Source organism: Oncorhynchus keta, chromosome 7, assembly GCF_023373465.1.
Source record: "Oncorhynchus keta strain PuntledgeMale-10-30-2019 chromosome 7, Oket_V2, whole genome shotgun sequence".
Lineage (NCBI taxonomy): Eukaryota > Metazoa > Chordata > Actinopteri > Salmoniformes > Salmonidae > Oncorhynchus > Oncorhynchus keta.
This window is the reverse complement of record NC_068427.1, coordinates 16,248,137-16,265,944: the sequence shown is the minus strand read 5'-3', so window position 1 is coordinate 16,265,944 and position 17,808 is coordinate 16,248,137. Positions and strand designations below refer to the sequence as shown.

General features: G+C 42.2%; 2 protein-coding genes across 2 annotated transcripts; both read right to left on the bottom strand.

Moving 5' to 3' along the window:
* Nucleotides 1-107: 107 nt before the first annotated feature.
* On the bottom strand, nucleotides 108-4,540 carry LOC118386081 (NADH dehydrogenase [ubiquinone] flavoprotein 3, mitochondrial-like). The gene is made up of 3 exons (XM_035773485.2): nucleotides 4,399-4,540; nucleotides 3,861-3,963; nucleotides 108-429 (listed from the first exon to the last, which is right to left on the bottom strand). Exons 1-3 carry the CDS (start codon nucleotides 4,441-4,443, stop codon nucleotides 260-262), a joined length of 318 nt encoding a protein of 105 aa, XP_035629378.1. The 5' UTR covers nucleotides 4,444-4,540; the 3' UTR covers nucleotides 108-259.
* Nucleotides 4,541-7,379: 2,839 nt separating this feature from the next.
* LOC118386079 (calphotin-like) lies at nucleotides 7,380-15,965 on the bottom strand. The gene is made up of 7 exons (XM_035773478.2): nucleotides 15,862-15,965; nucleotides 15,330-15,433; nucleotides 14,660-14,765; nucleotides 9,519-10,730; nucleotides 8,040-8,103; nucleotides 7,810-7,934; nucleotides 7,380-7,724 (listed from the first exon to the last, which is right to left on the bottom strand). The coding sequence occupies exons 2-7, from the start codon at nucleotides 15,372-15,374 to the stop codon at nucleotides 7,693-7,695; spliced, it is 1,584 nt and encodes a 527-aa protein (XP_035629371.1). The 5' UTR covers nucleotides 15,375-15,433; nucleotides 15,862-15,965; the 3' UTR covers nucleotides 7,380-7,692.
* Between the last annotated feature and the right edge of the window lie 1,843 nt (nucleotides 15,966-17,808).

The following is a 17,808-nucleotide window of genomic DNA, read 5'->3' as shown; positions in this document are numbered from 1 at the left end:
ATGCACAGCACTATTCAAATGACCCCTAAAGTTAATTCCAGAAAATAAGAAATGTTAGAAAATATCTAACTTTATACAAGAGAAAAACCTCAAACATTACACAAATGTCAAAGCCTCATATCCCTTTCGTGTAGTTTAATATCATACATTTCCTATAACAATTGCAAGCACGTCTTAGGGATCGTAAAGTAGAGGGGGAAATTATTCTTAAGACACCCGGGCCATCACGTGGCCTGGTGTCCAGGCAGGCTGGGCCATCTCAGTGTCTGGGGGAGGGTCTGCCGGAGGAGGGCTGGGGCAGACGGTACTTGGCCATCTCCAGGTCCAGGTCTGCGAAGGTGTAATGGTTGTAGTTGTGGTGCTGGAGGTTCTTGTAAGTACTGTTGTCGAACGACTCGGGGGCTGGCGCTGGAGGTGCCTCTGCCGCCTCTTAAGGGGTTAGAACACAAAAACGGGTATAAGAGAAAGCACAGTAATATAGGTAACCTGGCTGACCAAGGGGCTGGAGTTTATTAAAATAAAACCATAACTCAAAAAGATAGAAATAAGCAGTTTGCTGAATTAGTGAGTCCCTTTTGGTTTTAGGGTCTTATTCAGAACCCTATCAACCATCAAAACCTAGCAGAAAAACAGCACAGTGCTCAGTGCTGCCTGCAATCCATTGTGTAAATCAAATTGAAGGCTGACCGGGGTACTGCAGGCTACCATTACAATCCAAATTCCTTAACTTGCTCTGTGTGGGATTTTAAAATAAATCCGATCAAGAAGCAATTATTGGCACCAGGATTGTCTTCGAAATGTTGTTTTATTTACACTAAGACTGCCATTTTTTCCATTCACTATAACGGGGAATCCTGTTTTCTGCAAACAATGCCTGCAGTACCACAGTCAGCCTTGAACATTCATGGCTTCAAATGAGAGGGGGCAGTTGTTCTCCCCTAGCTGGGCCAAAGTTTGTATCTAAACTATTTCAAAGATACTGTTGGATTTTCCAAACTCGCCGCACTCTTGCCAAAGAGGTAGGCTCACACTGCTCATAATAGCATATGCACAGATCAAATATAAGGCATGAACTCTGATTAAGGTGTTTACATGTGCCAATAATGAAAATAAATTCCTACAAAATAAGGGTAGTGTTCACATGACTAATGCCAAACTATTGCCATAATCAGTTTAATATCTAATTATTAGTGTGCATGTAAATATACTAGACAAAAGAGTGAGGGGGGAGGAAACAGAGCACGATTAGTTTACTGCCATTTTTTTGTTTTGTGAGAAAATATCCAATGTGAGCCTGTAAAATAACATGTATCGCAGCATCTTTCAAAAATATACAGTAACAATGATGGTGTGGGGTTAAAGTGTGCAGAAGACAAGGAAAACCTCAATCTGCACAATGCAGGCAAGGCAATATAAAATACATTGCTATGTAATTAACGTTCTATATGCAAATATAGATCCTAAGTCCCAACTGGGAACCATCAGTACAGAGGTAAATGCAAGTAGAGCCGAGCATTTAACGCAAACATGCGTCATGCACTTGGCTGAAGTAGCCAAAATTATCGTGTGAAATGAGTCTACTTTCACTTTAAGAATTTTGCATTACACACAGCAAGAATACTAGCTAGAGCAAATTAAATGGCATAATAAAATGGCTGGGAGAAAAAAAACAAAGCAAAAGCACTTATGTTAGGCACTTTAGAGTATTAACATTTAACAGTATGTGTTATGTTATGAAAAACAACATTTAGAAGAAATATAGCCATCTGTGGTTGGAAAGGTCCACAGAGGAGAGAAATAAAATGGTTTTATGGAGGTGCGGTGTATACCCTCAGAAGCCTCAATCGGTACTGCATCAACCAGGGCCTCTGCATTCAGCTCCTCTCCTGCTTCAGTCACAACAAGGGCGGTGTCTACCAGCTCCTCCTCCGCAGCTTCATCTACCAGCTCCTCTGCGGCAGCTTCATCTACCAGCTCCTCTGCGGCAGCTTCATCTACCAGCTCCTCTGCGGCAGCTTCATCTACCAGCTCCTCTGCGGCAGCTTCATCTACCAGCTCCTCTGCGGCAGCTTCATCTACCAGCTCCTCTGCGGCAGCTTCATTTACCAGCTCCTCTGCGGCAGCTTCATTTACCAGCTCCTCTGCGGCAGCTTCAACTGGGGCAGCTTCAGAAACAGCCTTGGCTGGTGCAGCTTCAACGGGGGCTCCCGATGCAGCTTCAATAGGAGTTCAGCGTCAACTTTTACAGGGGCAGCTTCAGATACTTGTTCTACTGCTCCTTGAGCTTCGTGGGCAGCTTCCATGACAGCTTCTGGAGTGGCTTCTACTGCAGCTGCGACTTCTGGAGTTGTCACTTCAACCTCTGGGGCAGCAGCGATCTTAGGGGCAGAGTCTACAAGCTCCTCAGAACTTGCAGCAGGGGCCGTTTCAGGGGCAACCTCCACAGCAGCTTCAGCTGGGGCTGCTTCCTGGACTGGAGCGGGGTCAACCAGCTCAGCACTTGCAACCAGTAGTGTGGTCACGTGAACCTCTTCGGCTACAACTTCTGTTGCTTTTTCCTTATCTTCAGTAACGGCATCCAGAGTCACTGCAGGTGTAGCCACTCGCACAGCTTCAGCAATGGCCGCAAATAAATCTACTAGGATTGCTGGTTTTACCTTTGATTTCACTTCAGACTTATCATCCTCCACAGACTCAGCACGATGGGGCTCTGGGTTCAGTGGAGGCAGCAGCAGCCACTCTGGGTGGTTCTGCAGAGAATGGAATGTCTTCTCGCGCGGGAGATTCAGAACATACAGTAAAAACAATCTCAGCGACAGGGGGAGCAGCATCCACGATTCGGTGGCAACATCGATTACAGGTGAGGCAAAATCGATGGGAGCAGCAATGTTAGCGACTGGAGCAGGTTTGGCGACAGCCTCCGCTTCAACTGGGGCCTCTCATGACTGCTTCAATGGCAATAGCATGGGCGACTGCTGTGGCCTCAGCGACTGGTGCAGCGGCTTCTACTACTGGTGTTTCTGGTGCTGCAGCGTCCTCTGCTAAAGGAGCTGCAGTCTCTGCAACACTCTTAGAAGCAGGAGCAGCCACCTCAACGACTGGAGAACTACATCGACAGCAGGACGAGCCATTTCTTCGGCCACAGCAGTTTTACAGGCGTAGCTTCGGCATGGCTTGTGGAAATGGGAGCTGGTTCTGCAGATGCGGAAGCTGCAACAACTATTGTTTCGGCAGTGACAGGGCTAGCCACTGTTTCGATTTCACCTAGAGCCTGTGCTGGGAAAAGTCCTGAGGCTAAAAGCTTAACAGGAAGGCAAATGTGGTCTTGTAGGCTAGTAGTGCTACCCTCTCTTCTGAGGCCTCTAGGGCTGAGCAAATGGTACAGGTTACATAAAACTACCAATACCAAACAACATACAGAAAACTCACCTAACCCCAATGCTTCTGTAGAACTACAGAAATACAATTGGCTTTAGAAAATGGTCATGATTTATCTGTAAGATTCCAGGAATTTGGTCATTGGATTAAGTTTGTTGGCACATAGTTTGAATCATGGAGATAATCCAAGTGTGGGCTATACCAGAGAAAGAAATGTCATTCAGGTTTAGCTACTCAGGGGAAAATAAGAAGGACCTAGCAATGGCATATAAAGTAAACCAGTATTTCCCAACTCCAGTCCTTGAGTACCCAAATAGCACACATTTTACCCCAGACAAACACACCGGAGTCAACCTGTCAACTAAGTTAATCATTAAGCTGAATCAGGTGAGTTTGTATGGGGCTACAACAAAAAAGGTGTGCTGTTGGGGGTTATTGAGCGCGGAGTTGGCATTGACATAAACAAAAACCTGTGCTCTTACTTGCAGCCTTCGCCTTTTTAGCTTTCTTTGGCTGCTCCACCTTGGTGCAGAATGCAGCCACAGAGGGGCACCTCGAAAGGACCCAGCTCTCTCGCTGGAGAGCCTGCACAGAAATAAATGCATTCCATTGTAAATGCAGCGTTCATTAGCCTTGGTGTAAGTCTATTTTTGCCCTCCTTATGGAATTGTCATGCTGACCATGTATGGCTTGACAAACTGGGACCAGCCTAAGCACCCGTGCCCTGGCTCAGTTATTTAATGTGTTACCAAGCTATCATAATGAGCACGTATTTTTTATTATGCATTGTACAATGTCATCACCACAATTTACGTCTAAATAAAAAGCCATAGGTGCAGCCAAGTCTCAAAACGTCAGCTAACAAGCAGTCCAGCTCAGGTCAACAGGACCGGCGAATTCGGTTGTTTAACAACATTTTTGGGGGCTACGTTGATTAGAAACCAATCATCTAACGAATACGTTATTTCTGATATTACAACTGAAGAACAACATATTTAGTCAATAACCACAACATTTTACCTTGAGAGACCCCAGTCGTCCTAGCCAAAGTAAGGAAGTCGCCATTTTGGTGCTCCCTCTATTATTTTCCGTGGGGAAACAAAAGACGTGTACATACACATCATTGGCCTCTTTTCTTTTTTTCCTGTGTTTAAAAAAAAAATGGCGGTTGGCAACCGAAAAGTACATTACCGCCACCAACAAGACTGGATAGTGTAAATCCATTACACTATGTGATTCAAAACGGGGAAAAATACTAATAAAATGATCCTGCCAACTAACCCTTCACTTACCAAAACCCACCATTCCACTACCTTGCTTTCTTTGGCGGGTGCAGGGTGCAGTTGCAGAGGGGCTCCTCAAAAGGCCCGAGCTCTCTTGCTGGAGAGCCTTCACAGAAAAAAATAACATTCCATTGTTTTGTATTGTAAATGCAGCCTTCGTTAGCCTGGGTGTCTATTTCTGATCCTTTTCTGATCTACGCCAGGCCAACATCCACATATTGTGGTGAATTGCCTCCTCTTAGAAACCTAATGTGCATCTCCGCTGCGTTTTCTAGATAATCCTCTGTGGAATGGCATATACGGCGCAGTCTGAAAAACTGTCTTCTTAGAAGTCCTCTTTTTAATGGCTCAGGATGGAAGCTGTCCCCCTATAATAGAGTATATCTGTCTGTTTCTTTTCTATACAGAGTTGTTAACAAGGGTTCAATTTGATTTCTCAATCCACATATCGAGGTAATGAACACGTTGAGTGTCACATTCAATAGTGAATTTGAGATTGGGGTCAATGTCATTGAGTAGTGTCATAAAATCTGACAGCTCTTGTTCAGTTCCTTACCATATGCAAATGTCATCAATATATCGATACCACTTCAGGACTTTATTCAAAAATAGATTTTCCTTTTCATTATGAACAAAACGTTCTTCAAAAAGACCCACATAAAGGTTCGCATAGCTCGGGGCGAATGTGGAGCCCATCGATGTTCCATTCGTTTGGAGGTAGTATTCATCATCAAACCTAAAATAGTTATGTCAAAACATATTCTGCCAGCTCTAGAATGAAGTTTGTTGGTGGATATTCATTAGTATCTCTGTCTCCCAAATAGTGTGCTAGTGCTGGCAGCCCCCCCCACACACACACACACATACATGGGGGATGCTGGTATATAGACTCTCGACATCTGATGTGATCAGAATAGTCTTCTTTTAAACCCGTTATTGGTGAGATCTTGTTTATGAAGTCTATAGAGTATTTTACATATGATGGCAATGCTTGCACGTGAGTTTTAATTAAAAAGTCTACAAAGTTCGACAATGGCTCTAGCATTGAGCCTATTCCTGCAACCACTGGCCTGCCTGGATAATTGCCTTGTGTTTTAAGGTTTGTAATTTTGGTAAAACGTACAGGCATGGACGTATAGCAGATTTGCAGTAAAGATATTCATATTCAGGTTGAGATAAGGTGGTTTAATAGGGCTCCAGATTAGAGCATATATCCCTTTGGAACACCTGTGTGGGGATCAACACTCAGTTTTCTGTAGATACGTTCAGTACTGAGTTGTCTCTGAATTTCTTTATATTTTTCATAGTCGAAACAACCACAGCACCCTCCTTTTTCCTTCATCTTGTTCCTCTGTTGCCATGCACCTGCAAAGAGATTGCTCAGATGTGCGAGTGCCTTTTGAATTTTGGGCCAAATAAAAAGTAGATTTTAGTCATTTATCAGATGCGTACAGGAGCAAATAGGGTTAAGTGCCTTGCTCTAGGGCACAGACAGATTTTTCACCTAGTCAGCTCAGGGATTCGAACCAGCAACCTTTAAACTAGGCTACCTGCTGCCCTATTTAAAAAAAGTACACATTTTAAAGGAGGTTGGTGGCACCTTAATTGGGGAGGATGGGCTCATGGAAATGGCTGGAGCAGCATTAGTGAAATAGTATAAAATACAAAGACGGTTTCCATGTGTTTGATGCCATTCAATTTGCTCCCTTCCAGCCATTATTATGAGCCGTCCTCCCCTCAGCAACCTCCACTGATATGTTCCATCAATATACGGCACCCCAAATCTAATATGTGGACATACAGCATCTGTAATTAAAGGTTAAGGCAAATCTGTATTCATCTTATTCATAGGAATTTATGTGCAGTTGTACAATACATACACTGAGTGGTACACCACCCAATCCACAAAAATAGTTTGCTTCTACAGTGAGTCACATGACCGTGGCTTGCTATATAAAGCAGGCAGACAGTTACTGTTCGAATGAACGCTAGAATGGAAAAAACGAGTGACCTAAGTGACTGAGCGTGGTATGATCATTGGTGCCATCTCAGAAACAGCAGGCATCTTGAGGTTTTCATGCACAACAGTGTCTAGGTTTACCGAGAACGGTGCAACAAATAACATCCAGGTAGCGGCAGCTCATTGAGAGGTCGAAGAACAGAAAGAATCATGCAAGCTAACAGGCAAATAACAGCGCAGTACAGAACAGCATCTCGGAACGCACAACTCGTCAGTCCTTGTCACGGATGGGCTATTTCAGCAGACTGCCACACCGGGTTCTACTCTTATCAGCTAAAAACAAGAAGCGTCTCCAATGGGTATGCTATCACCAACAATGGACAATTAGGAGTGTAAAAACATTGCCTGGTGCAACATATCCCAGCTCCTGTTGTGTCATGCTGATGGCAGAGTCAGGATTTGGCATAAGCAGCATGAGTCCATTACCCATCCTGTCTGGTGTCAACAGTACAAGCTGTTGGCGGTTGTGTGGGAAATGTTTTCCTGGCACACGTTAGGTCCCTTGATACCAATTGAGCAATGTTTCCATGCCCCAAATAATTCAGGCTGTCTGACCCAGTACTAGATGGGTGTCACTAATAAACTGGCCACTGATTGTGTATGGGTAGTCTCTTGACTTAAGCATTGCATGTGATGTACAATGATGACTTACAACATATTGATCCACTTTCGGATGAAACATGCAACGGAGACAAAAGTAAAACAATATGGATCAGAGTTTATTTTTCCCTTATCCAACTTAAAACATTTCTGGATCTTCATCCTATGCAAAAGCATATTTCACAGCTCAAAGTGCAGCATCAGCTTGTCCTCCAACACGTACGTCTAATACAGACTAATTTGCAAGAACATTTCTAGATACACGGAAACAGCTGTATACCCCACAAACAAAATGAATGAACATTATTTTAGCCTTGATTAGATATAGTAGCCTACGTAATTTATTACTAGATGTCCGCTTCAAAGAACAGATTGACAGGAAAAGACAACAGAAAAGTTGACTGGTGATGTTTACTTGGGGGCAACTTCCTCCAACTTGGGCTCTGAAGAAGGAGAGAAAGGGTGTGAGATGAGAATTCTATGTAAAGCATTTTTTAAAAGATTCATGACCTTTATAAAACTACTAACCTGGGAACTTGAACTCTGGAAAAGCTGTGAGGTCACCACCGCCATACAGCCTCTGGAGTTTAGTCAGCTCTTCTGCCAAGTTCTTCTCATATGCAGGGCCTGCATCTACCAAACCACCACTAGCCCTGAGAGAAAAAAATAGGCCTAAACGTCAGCTTGATGACAAAGGGTGTGATTGTAAGCAAAACCGAAGCGCTAGCCACACAAAAAAAAAAAACTCTGTCACTTACGCGCTCTTTGAGGAATACTCGCGGATCGAATGCAGGAATAGCTTCTGGATGGGGTCCAGTTGAGCTGAGAGTCCAAGAAAAGACAATTATTTTCCATTCATTCACAGAAATTCCAACTATGACCATGCCCCTTTGGCTTAAACCATATGATTAAAAAAACAAATCCCATCTGTGACCTAAACCCTCATGCACAAAACAGCACCTGGGAGTGGTAGACAGTATAGCATCTACAGGGGTAAGAGAGGAAAGGATTGAGTGTGAAAGGTCAGGTAACAGGTTAAATAAGTTCCGTGTCATGCTAGGCATCACAAGTTGGTGCCATCACTTATAGCACCATAGCATCACTTGGCAGACACTGGATCTATATTTGAGATTGAGATGTCCAATTTAAATCCCTGCATAACCAATTCATGTACATTACAAAAAAGGTAATCATTGACAACCTCTTCCCCTACTCATGTTTAATTCCACACACAGCAACCAAGGTGCAAACTCAAACTCACCGAGTGCATTGACCACAAAGTGGATGGAAAGTTGACATTTCCAAAGTAATCTCATACAGCACCAAACAAATACAGAAGTGAGGGGATCAATTACAGATAACTGATATCATGCACCTCCCGGGTAAAACAAGTGCGACAAGGGAAGAGTAGGAAATCAGACCCCATTTCACAATGTAATCCATCAGTAGCTGCCCAGAGGCAACAGACTGGCCAAAACCCTGGTTGGTTAGTATGACCATAACATTACTTTTGACAGTACACAGTAACTTTAGCATTAACCGTACAAATAATCTTTAACAAACACGCCAAACAGTAGTTTTAATTATTTAAAAAAACAAAATTAGGGGCATTGAGAATCAAGTCTTTGAAACAATATTTGGTGAAGGGAATAGAGGACGAGGAAATGAGGAGTTGTGCAAATACATTAATTGGCAGGTAAATGACATCACAATGATCAAGTGAAAATAGAAAGGAGAGGCTGAGAAAAAAAGATGAGGGCAGTTCAGAATTAGTGAGTGCTGGAAAAACATGGCAAAATAAAGTGCAGAAAGACACTGAGCCAAGCAGATCAGTGCAGGCCATCACAGATGAACCCATGAGAAAATGATGATGCATCCAGATGCATGCATCAAGGTGGTCAAAGCAGCATGGTTACAAGTTAATGCACACAATCCCAGAAGGACCACAACTACACAGAGGAGAATGGGGTTGTGTGGCTTGAGTCTACATGGCTGCAATGTAGAAATGTGGTAGTTAAGGGACATATAGCATGGAGTAAATAAGCCCACTAAAAGAGATAAGCCAATAAGCTGCCCAATGCAAGAACGAAAAGCGCTTTTGTGATTTTGGTTATCTTTACAAGTTATCCTTACAGTTATAATATATTAACATCAAATGGGAATACAAATATGACTGTTGGTAGACTGTAGGGTCCACAGAGAGGAGAGAAGGGTTTAGGGGGGGGGGGGGTGTATACCCTCAGAAGCCTCAATCGGTACTGCATCAGACGGGGCCTCTGCAATCAGCTCCTCTCCTGCAGCCTCCGCCACTACAGGGGAGGTGTCTACCAGCTCCTCAGTGGCAGCGTCAATGGGGGCAGCTCCAGCTACAACCTCTGCAGTAGCTTCAGCCACAAGCTCTGCAGTAGCTTCAGCCACAACCTCTGCAGTAGCTTCAGCCACAACCTCAGCAGTAGCTTCAGCCACAACCTCAGCAGTAGCTTCAGCCACAAGCTCAGCTACAACAGGGGCTTCGGCTGCAGCTTCAGCAGGGGCAGCTTCAGCCACATCTTCTGCAGCAGCTTCAACTGGGTCAGCTTCTACTGGAGCCTCTGCTACGGTTTCAACATGGGCTGCAGCTTCAACGGGGGCAGCTTCAGCCACATCTTCTGCAGCAGCTTCAACTGGGTCAGCTTCTACTGGAATCTCTGCTACGGCTTCAACATGAGCTTCAGCCGCAGCTTCAACAGGGGCAGCTTCTGCATGGGCAACCTCTACTGGGGCTTCAGCTGCTGGTGCAACGGCTTCAGCGGGTGCAATGGCTTCGACAGCGGGTGCGTCTTCAGTGGCAGTTTCAACAGCGGGTGTGGCAGCGTCGGCTGCAGCAGCAGTTTCAAAGGCAGGGGTGGCTTCAACTGCAACGGCTTCAGCTGCAACAACGGGGGCAGCTTCAGGTGCAATGGCTTCAACTGCAATGGCTTCAACAGCGGGGGCAACTTCAGCAGCAACATCGGGAGTGGCTTCGGCTGCAATGGCTTCAACTGCAACAACGGGGGCAGCTTCAGCTGCAATGGCTTCAACAGCGGGGGCAGCTTCAGCAGCAACAACGGGAGTGGCTTCGGCTGCAATGGCTTCGGCTGCAATGGCTTCAACTGCAATGGCTTCAACTGCAATGGCTTCAACAATGGGGGCAGCTTCAGCTGCCAGAGCAGCGGCTGGAGTCGGTGCAGCGGCTTCAGCAACTGCTTCACCTGAGAGGGCAACGGTTTCTACAACTGCAGCGGGAGCTGCTACAGCTTCAGTGGCGGCGACAATTGGCTCTGCGGCAACTGCTTCAAAAGGTTTGAGGGTGGCAGCAAGTTCTGCTGCGGCAGCAGCTGCTGGTGTCACGTCTTTCCTGGGAAATTCCACATATGTTCTGTGTGGGACAAGCTTCTCTATATCGAAGTATGTTTTGCCCTGGGACTTTTCTAGGACGGAGGAGGGGTGAAAACAAAGGATTTATTTACTTCTATTCATACTCTATGTAGTGTAAAAGGCTTGGACACCAACTTTTCCATAAAAATGTGGACGAAAATTACCCAGCACAACATGGCTACCCCCAGAGTATTCAAGAATGTCCCTTTGCAAGACACATATGGTGACTAGACAAGTGCCAAATTTCAAGCAAGGGTACAAAAAGTGTTGTTGTAATATTAAAATGGACTGCTGGTGGCACATACATTGGAGGACAGCTCAGTAATGTCTGGAATGAGCACACTTAACGGTATAAAAACACAGTTTGATACTAATCCATTCCAGACATTATTATGAACTGTCCACCTCTCACCAGCCTCCTGTGGGAGGGACATATTACAAAACCCAAATGTGAATCAAAGTATAGTTTCATAATTGAAGTGCTTATGTGCCACTAAACAAAAATTGGCCACTAGATAAAACTAACTTTCATTAACAATTCAACTTAAGGATACAGGTATTTGAAAAATAACAGATTTATAGGCCTATTACTGAAAGTTGAGAAATGTGGACACCTGGGGAAGGAAGACTTTAAATTCAAAATGTTCACCACAATTCTTTTTTTTTTTAATGGTTGAACTAGCCAAGATAATTGTGGTACAAGTAGCCCGCAGAAAACAAATCTCTAGAAGATTCAGAATTGTAGATTTTTCAGCCTTTAGGCTCCAGGGACCCAAGAACGCTTGAGCATCACTTTCCCTTCAGCATGTAGACCTAAATGACTTCAGTTAGATTATCATCTTCAGTTCTTCTCCTAACATCGTCTTGACTTCTGCCAATGTCTTTGGCACCTACTGTACACAGCGTCTTCAGCATCTGAAAATTATTTAAAATGTAATCTGGGGGGGCAAACCTTTCTTCTATGCAACTTCATAATGACAGTGCTGGTCAATCTTCAGTAAAGGCAGGATTATGGAGTGTTCTTGATTAGTTATGGAAATGTTCCACAATACTTCATATTTAAAAGTCTCACGACAAATAGAAATCTTCTGGGACAAATGGAGTGGTCATGTCACAAGTGGGGTGTTTAATCAGTCAGATTGGGGTGTTTATTCAGTCTTGACATCACTGGGTCTTCATCCTCTTCTTCCTGGAGCAAAAGATTAATGCCGAACTGGGCCCTTTTATTACAGCTAAATGAAATCTCTAGATGGTTCACAGCCTAGTCTCTCACTTTGTCATGGTGTGCCAAGTATTTGATGCCTTTGTAAAATATCCAGCAAAATGATGCTAAAAGGGTCAGTTTATGGAGTTAGTCAGTCTATTTGCCTAATTATACTTGTACCACAATTTGAGCACTCTCACTATGCTCAAGAATCTGCTCTAGTGATGGGAATTTGGGCTCTTTTTACTGACTCTGACTCGCCCTGCTGGCGAACAATGATCTAAACTTGAGTCATGATTGTACAAGCTTCTCATTCAAATGTTGCTCACCATAGGGGGCTTATTGGAGTGGTCACTTGTGACAGACTTGTAAAAGTGTGCTTAAAAACAAAGTATCCTAAAACGTTTTATTTTTTAAACATATTTCAGCAAATAAACACCTGTTTCAAATAAACTTAGGGTCTAAATGAATTGTTTATGAGATTACCATGGACAAAGCTTCTGATTATTGCCACAGTCATGTGCATTAAAAAAAATAAAACACCTAACTCAAGCTAGGAAGTGATGAAATCCGCAAAAGCAAAATTCTGTTGAGGCAACAGCCAGGCATTTTGGAATAGATCCAAAACAGAGATGCATGAAGTCGAACTTCAACGTTTAGGCGGTGGGCCGAAGCAAGCTATCTGCTTTAGCTTTCGAGATGATCGATCTCTGTTGAGGGGGAGCTAGTTTTTGCATATCGTGTCTATTTATTCTGAACATATTTCCATTTGTTGGTAATGTCAATTCTTACACATTTTTGCAAAAAAAATGGCTTTTTTGTTAGAGAAAGAGAGAGACCTCTGTCCGACAAACTGCCATTATGTAGTCTTATATTTTCAATCTTCGAACTATTTAGTTATAGAAATGCGATACCATCAATGCAATATATAAAATGACTCCCAACATAGAACGCAGCAACCTTGGTAATGTATTTTTGTAATTTTCTACATGGTAGAATAGTAAATAACATCAAAACTATGAAATAACACATGGAATCATGTAGTAACCAAAAAAGAAATATTATAAAATATATTTTGATTTGTTTAGTAGCCACCCGTTGCCTTGATGACAGCTTTGCACAATCTTGGCATTCTCTCAACCAGCCATGTTATAAGTTAATTTGTGGAATTTTTTTCCTTAATGTATTTGAGCCAATCAGTTGTGTTGTGACATGGTATGGGGTGGTATACAAAAGACGTACAAAAAAACAACAAAAAAACACTTCCTTGGTTACTGCATGATTCCATATGTTACTTCATAGTTATGAAGCATTCTGCAGCGATAGGCCATCCCATCTGGTGTGCGCTTAGTGGGAAAATAATTTATTTTTCAACAGGACAATGATGCAAACACACCTCCAGGCTGTGTAAGGGCTATTTGACCGAGAAGGAGAATGATTGAGTGCTGCATCAGATGACCTGGCCTCCACAATCACCCGACCTCAACCCAATTGAGATGGTTTGGGATGAGTTGGACCGCAGAGTGAAGGAAAAGCAGTCAACAAGTGCTCAGCATATGTGGGAACTCCTTCAAGACTGTTGGAAAAGCATTCCAGGCGAAGCTGGTTGAGAGAATGCCAAGAGTGTGCAAAGCTGTCAAGGCTGGTCAAGGGTGGCTACTTTAAAGAAAATATATTATTAAAATCTAAAATATATTTGATTTGTTTAACACTTTTTTGGTTACTACATCATTCCATGTGTTATTAGAGAGTTTTGATCTATTCACTATTATTCTACAATGTAAAAATAAAATAAAAACCCTTGAATGAGTAGGTGTGTCCAAACTTGAACTGGTACTGTATATACAGCGCCTTTGAAAAGTAGTCAGACCCTTTGACTTTTTCCACTTTGGTACGTTACAGCCTTATGCCAGCTCTAGGAAGTGTCTTGGTGATTCCAAACTTCTTCCATTTAAGAATGATGGAGGCCACTGTGTTCTTGGGGGCCTTCAATGCTGCATACAGTTTTTGGTACCCTTCCCCCAGATCCTCGACACAATCCTGTCTCGGAGCTCTATGGACAATTCCGTCGACCTCATGGCCTGCTTTTTGCTCTTACATGCCTTTCCAAATGATGTCCAATCAATTGAATTTACCACAGGTGGACTCCAATCAAGTTGTAGAAACATCTCAAGGATGATCAATGGAAACTGGATGCACCTGAGCTCAATTTTGAGTCTTATAGCGAAGGGTCTGAATACTTATGTAAATAAGGTATCTATTTTTTAAAAATTATAAATTTGCAAAAAAAAATCTAAAAACCTGTTTTCTCTCTCATTATGGGGTACTGTGTGTAGATTACTGATTTTTATTTGATCCATTTTAGAATAAGGCTGTAAAGTAAAAACATGTGGAAAAAGTCAAGGGGTCTTAATACGTTCCCTAGGCACTGCATCTACATCCCATCCCAGCACATGGGCTGTTAGTCTACACTTGTTGTTTACTAAGCATTTAACAAATACAATTTGATTTGACTCTAGCGCCGCAGGAGCATATACCAACCCTACTGTCAGCAGGTCAAACAAACTAATTAAATGAACTAGTCACTCAAATCATCAAATCTTATTGGTCACATACACATGGTTAGCAGATGTTATTGCGAGTGTCGCGAAATGCTTAAATGCACAACTAATCATGACTCGGGTACGTAAAAAGCGTTGTTCAAAAAGAACCAATCGTTCGTGAACTCCACATCACTAATCTGCTCAAGTATCATACACTACAAATAATTGTACTTACTCTCTGAACTGCTCTTCTTGGGCTTCTTGGGACCACCAGCATTCGTGCATAAGGCAACAGCTGCAGGAGCTCTCCTCAAAGAGCCCCAGCTCTCCGCATGCACGCACTGATCAAAGTACACACGAATTAGTGATAATTCACATGACTGCAACAAACTAATAATTGTCAGACAAAACTTGAGATTTGCAGTTAGTTAACGTTCAATGTTGAGTTGGTTGGCTATTACATTTAAGCGCAGAGATGTTAGCTATAGCAGAAGACTAGCTACTCCTACTACATGGCGAATAGGCCCCACCGCCCAGCCATCTAGCTGTCTAACATCAACGTTTACGTATAGAAAGTTAGCGAGCGGTCACAATCTTAAATAAATAGCTGATATAGCTATATACTTTGACAACTTGTTTACTCACTCAATAGTTTCTCATATTCTAAATTAACCACGTGTGCACTTGATATGAAAAGTATACCGCTAACGTTAGCTGGATAGCTAAGTTATCTAACGTTTGCTAGCGCTTTCCATGTTTCTAAAATCCAATCAAGCACACAACTCACGTTTTTCTCAGCACAAATGGAAAAACAAAGGAGCAGGTTATTATAGGTGTCTTTTCGAAAACAATGGTGCGTTAAAACCTTAAAGAACACTGTGGTTATGTGCATGACATTTCATTACCTTGAGAGAGCCAAGTCGCCCTATCCTCAGCAAGGAAGCCGCCATCTTTGCGCTTTAAAATCCTTCCTATGGAAACACTGCTTGATCTTCGGCCCGCAGTCTGCCTGTGTGTGTTTTAATAACAAAACAAATACAAATATATTCCATCATTTTTTTAATCATCACTTTATAACAGAATGCATGTGATCATTGTTAGGGAAGTGAGTTAATTTTGCGACACAACAATTAACAAATATGGAACGTGTTCATTGAAGCAGTAATAACAATAGTTATTACACGTCTGCAATATAGAACGATTACATGATTGATAATTTATGCGATTGCCAGTTTGTATTTTAATTATTCTTTACGAATGTGAGATCAGGGTCAATATGCCGTTGCCATAAGTTCAGTGAACGTTTTACCAACTTTAGTAAAGTTCAATGGCTTCTTTAGTCAAGAAACATCCTCAAACTAAGGTTCGACCAATGGTGGATATTTGCTATATTTCTATAGCCTAGCTATGAAGTTAGAATGAAAATAGGATATCTACCAATAGGTCTGGAAGGGCAAATCTTGAAGCTCCTCTGCCTGGTGGTCACAGCATCAAGCGGCTTTACGTAACAGAAGCTCAAACAGTGACAGTACACACCCCCCTCAAGTCTGGGACACAATCAGTGCAATGAAAGTGCTTGTGGCAAAGATAACAGCAAATATGTTTTTAACTAACCCATTGTTCTATCAGTGTAACAGTGTGCAAGAGTTTTTATATAATCTTCAACATAATATCAACATTTATAATGCACAGTTGATGGACCTATCAAGTTTGTTTTCCGCACTTCCTTTTGTTTTCATACTGCTTCTGTATTCAGGTCCAGCTGCACATGAACATGACATGAAACAGTTTTTCAACTCATCTTGACATGAGTTATGTAAATCTCTATTCAGGCAATAGTTTTCTCCCTTGTTAAAGTCACCTTACTTATTTTAAAGCAACAAAGCTTAGTTCATAATTCAAAGGAGTGTACATTTTGTTATTTGATGACGTAAATGAGGTGCGACAAATCCTTTCGCACATCTGTCACAGAGTTTCTAAATTCAGAGGTGCAACATCACACAATTTCCGGAAACGCTTGTGAAGCAGACCCGGTCGGGATTTTATTAGTAAATGAGAGAAGTTAACATTTCTTCCATGGTTAATTTGATCGAAATCTAAAGGTACAAACTAGATTCGACCGTTAGACCCGATTATGTGTTTCTGTGCATGAGTTTATTAGCTCGCCAACGTCGCCATGGCATCGCCCACAAGCGTAATCGAGGATGTTTATTGGAGAAGCAGTTTCTAATTATCTTCATACTGTACTGTCTTTGCTTCTGTGCTGGTCCGTGCTATCACGAATCCTTGGGACGTCTCTACCATATACATATTAATGAATAGAACGGGCTTGGAAGCTCTAACCCTGGCAATTGAATTTCCTGATTTGTTGTTCTATTATGACTAAGTACGTTTGTTTTCAGAATTTAACAAATAAGAAGTAGGCCTGTCTTTTATTTCAATATTCTACTAATCCACAACGATTTATAAAACCATATTTTTAATACTTTTAATATTTCCATCAATAATTAGTCAATTATTGCACCTGATTTTGACCCTGAAAATATGACTTATATTTTATCTTAAAGCTTTTCAGCAATTAACTAAATGTGTGCAGTACGAATGAGAATGATGGAGGCCACTGTGTTCTTGGGGACTTTCAATGCTGCAGAAATTTTGGTACCCTTCCCCAGATCTGTGCCTCAACACGATCCTGTCTCGGCGATGTACGGACAATTACTTCGAATTCATGGCTCGGTTTTAGCTCTGAATGTCACTGTCAACTGTGGGACCTTATATAGACAAGTGTATGCCTTTCCAAATCATGTCCAATCAATTGAATTTACCACAGGTGGACTCCAATCCAGTTGAAGAAACATCTCAAGGATGATCAATTGAAACAGGATGCACCTGAGCTCAATTTCGAGTCTTATTGCAAAAGGTCTGAATACTTCAGTAAATTATGTAATTCTGTTTTTTTGATTCGGGAAAAATTATTTAATACATTTTAGAATAAGGCTGTAAAGTAACAAAATGTGGAAAAAGGGAAGGGGTCTGAATACTTTCCGAATGCACAGTATCTACTGTAGGATCAGATGATGGAAGAGAGCAAGGTACACCCTTTGTTTTTATCGATGGTCTAACTCCTCCCTTAACAGAGCCGAAAATGAGGCAATATGCTTATTTCTAGCACTTAAATGGTTTAGGGACCGTGTAAAAGTCCAATATCTGTGATTACATGTCAGCAAAAATATAAATGTTTTTGCATTACCATTCATGAGGGTTAGCCCTATATGAAGATTACACACTGTATAGGGCTTCCAGTTTTTAGTTACTAAAGGTGCAATATTTGACCCATTTCAAACCAAATTTTAGTTGTCATATGCGCCGAATACAACAGCTGAC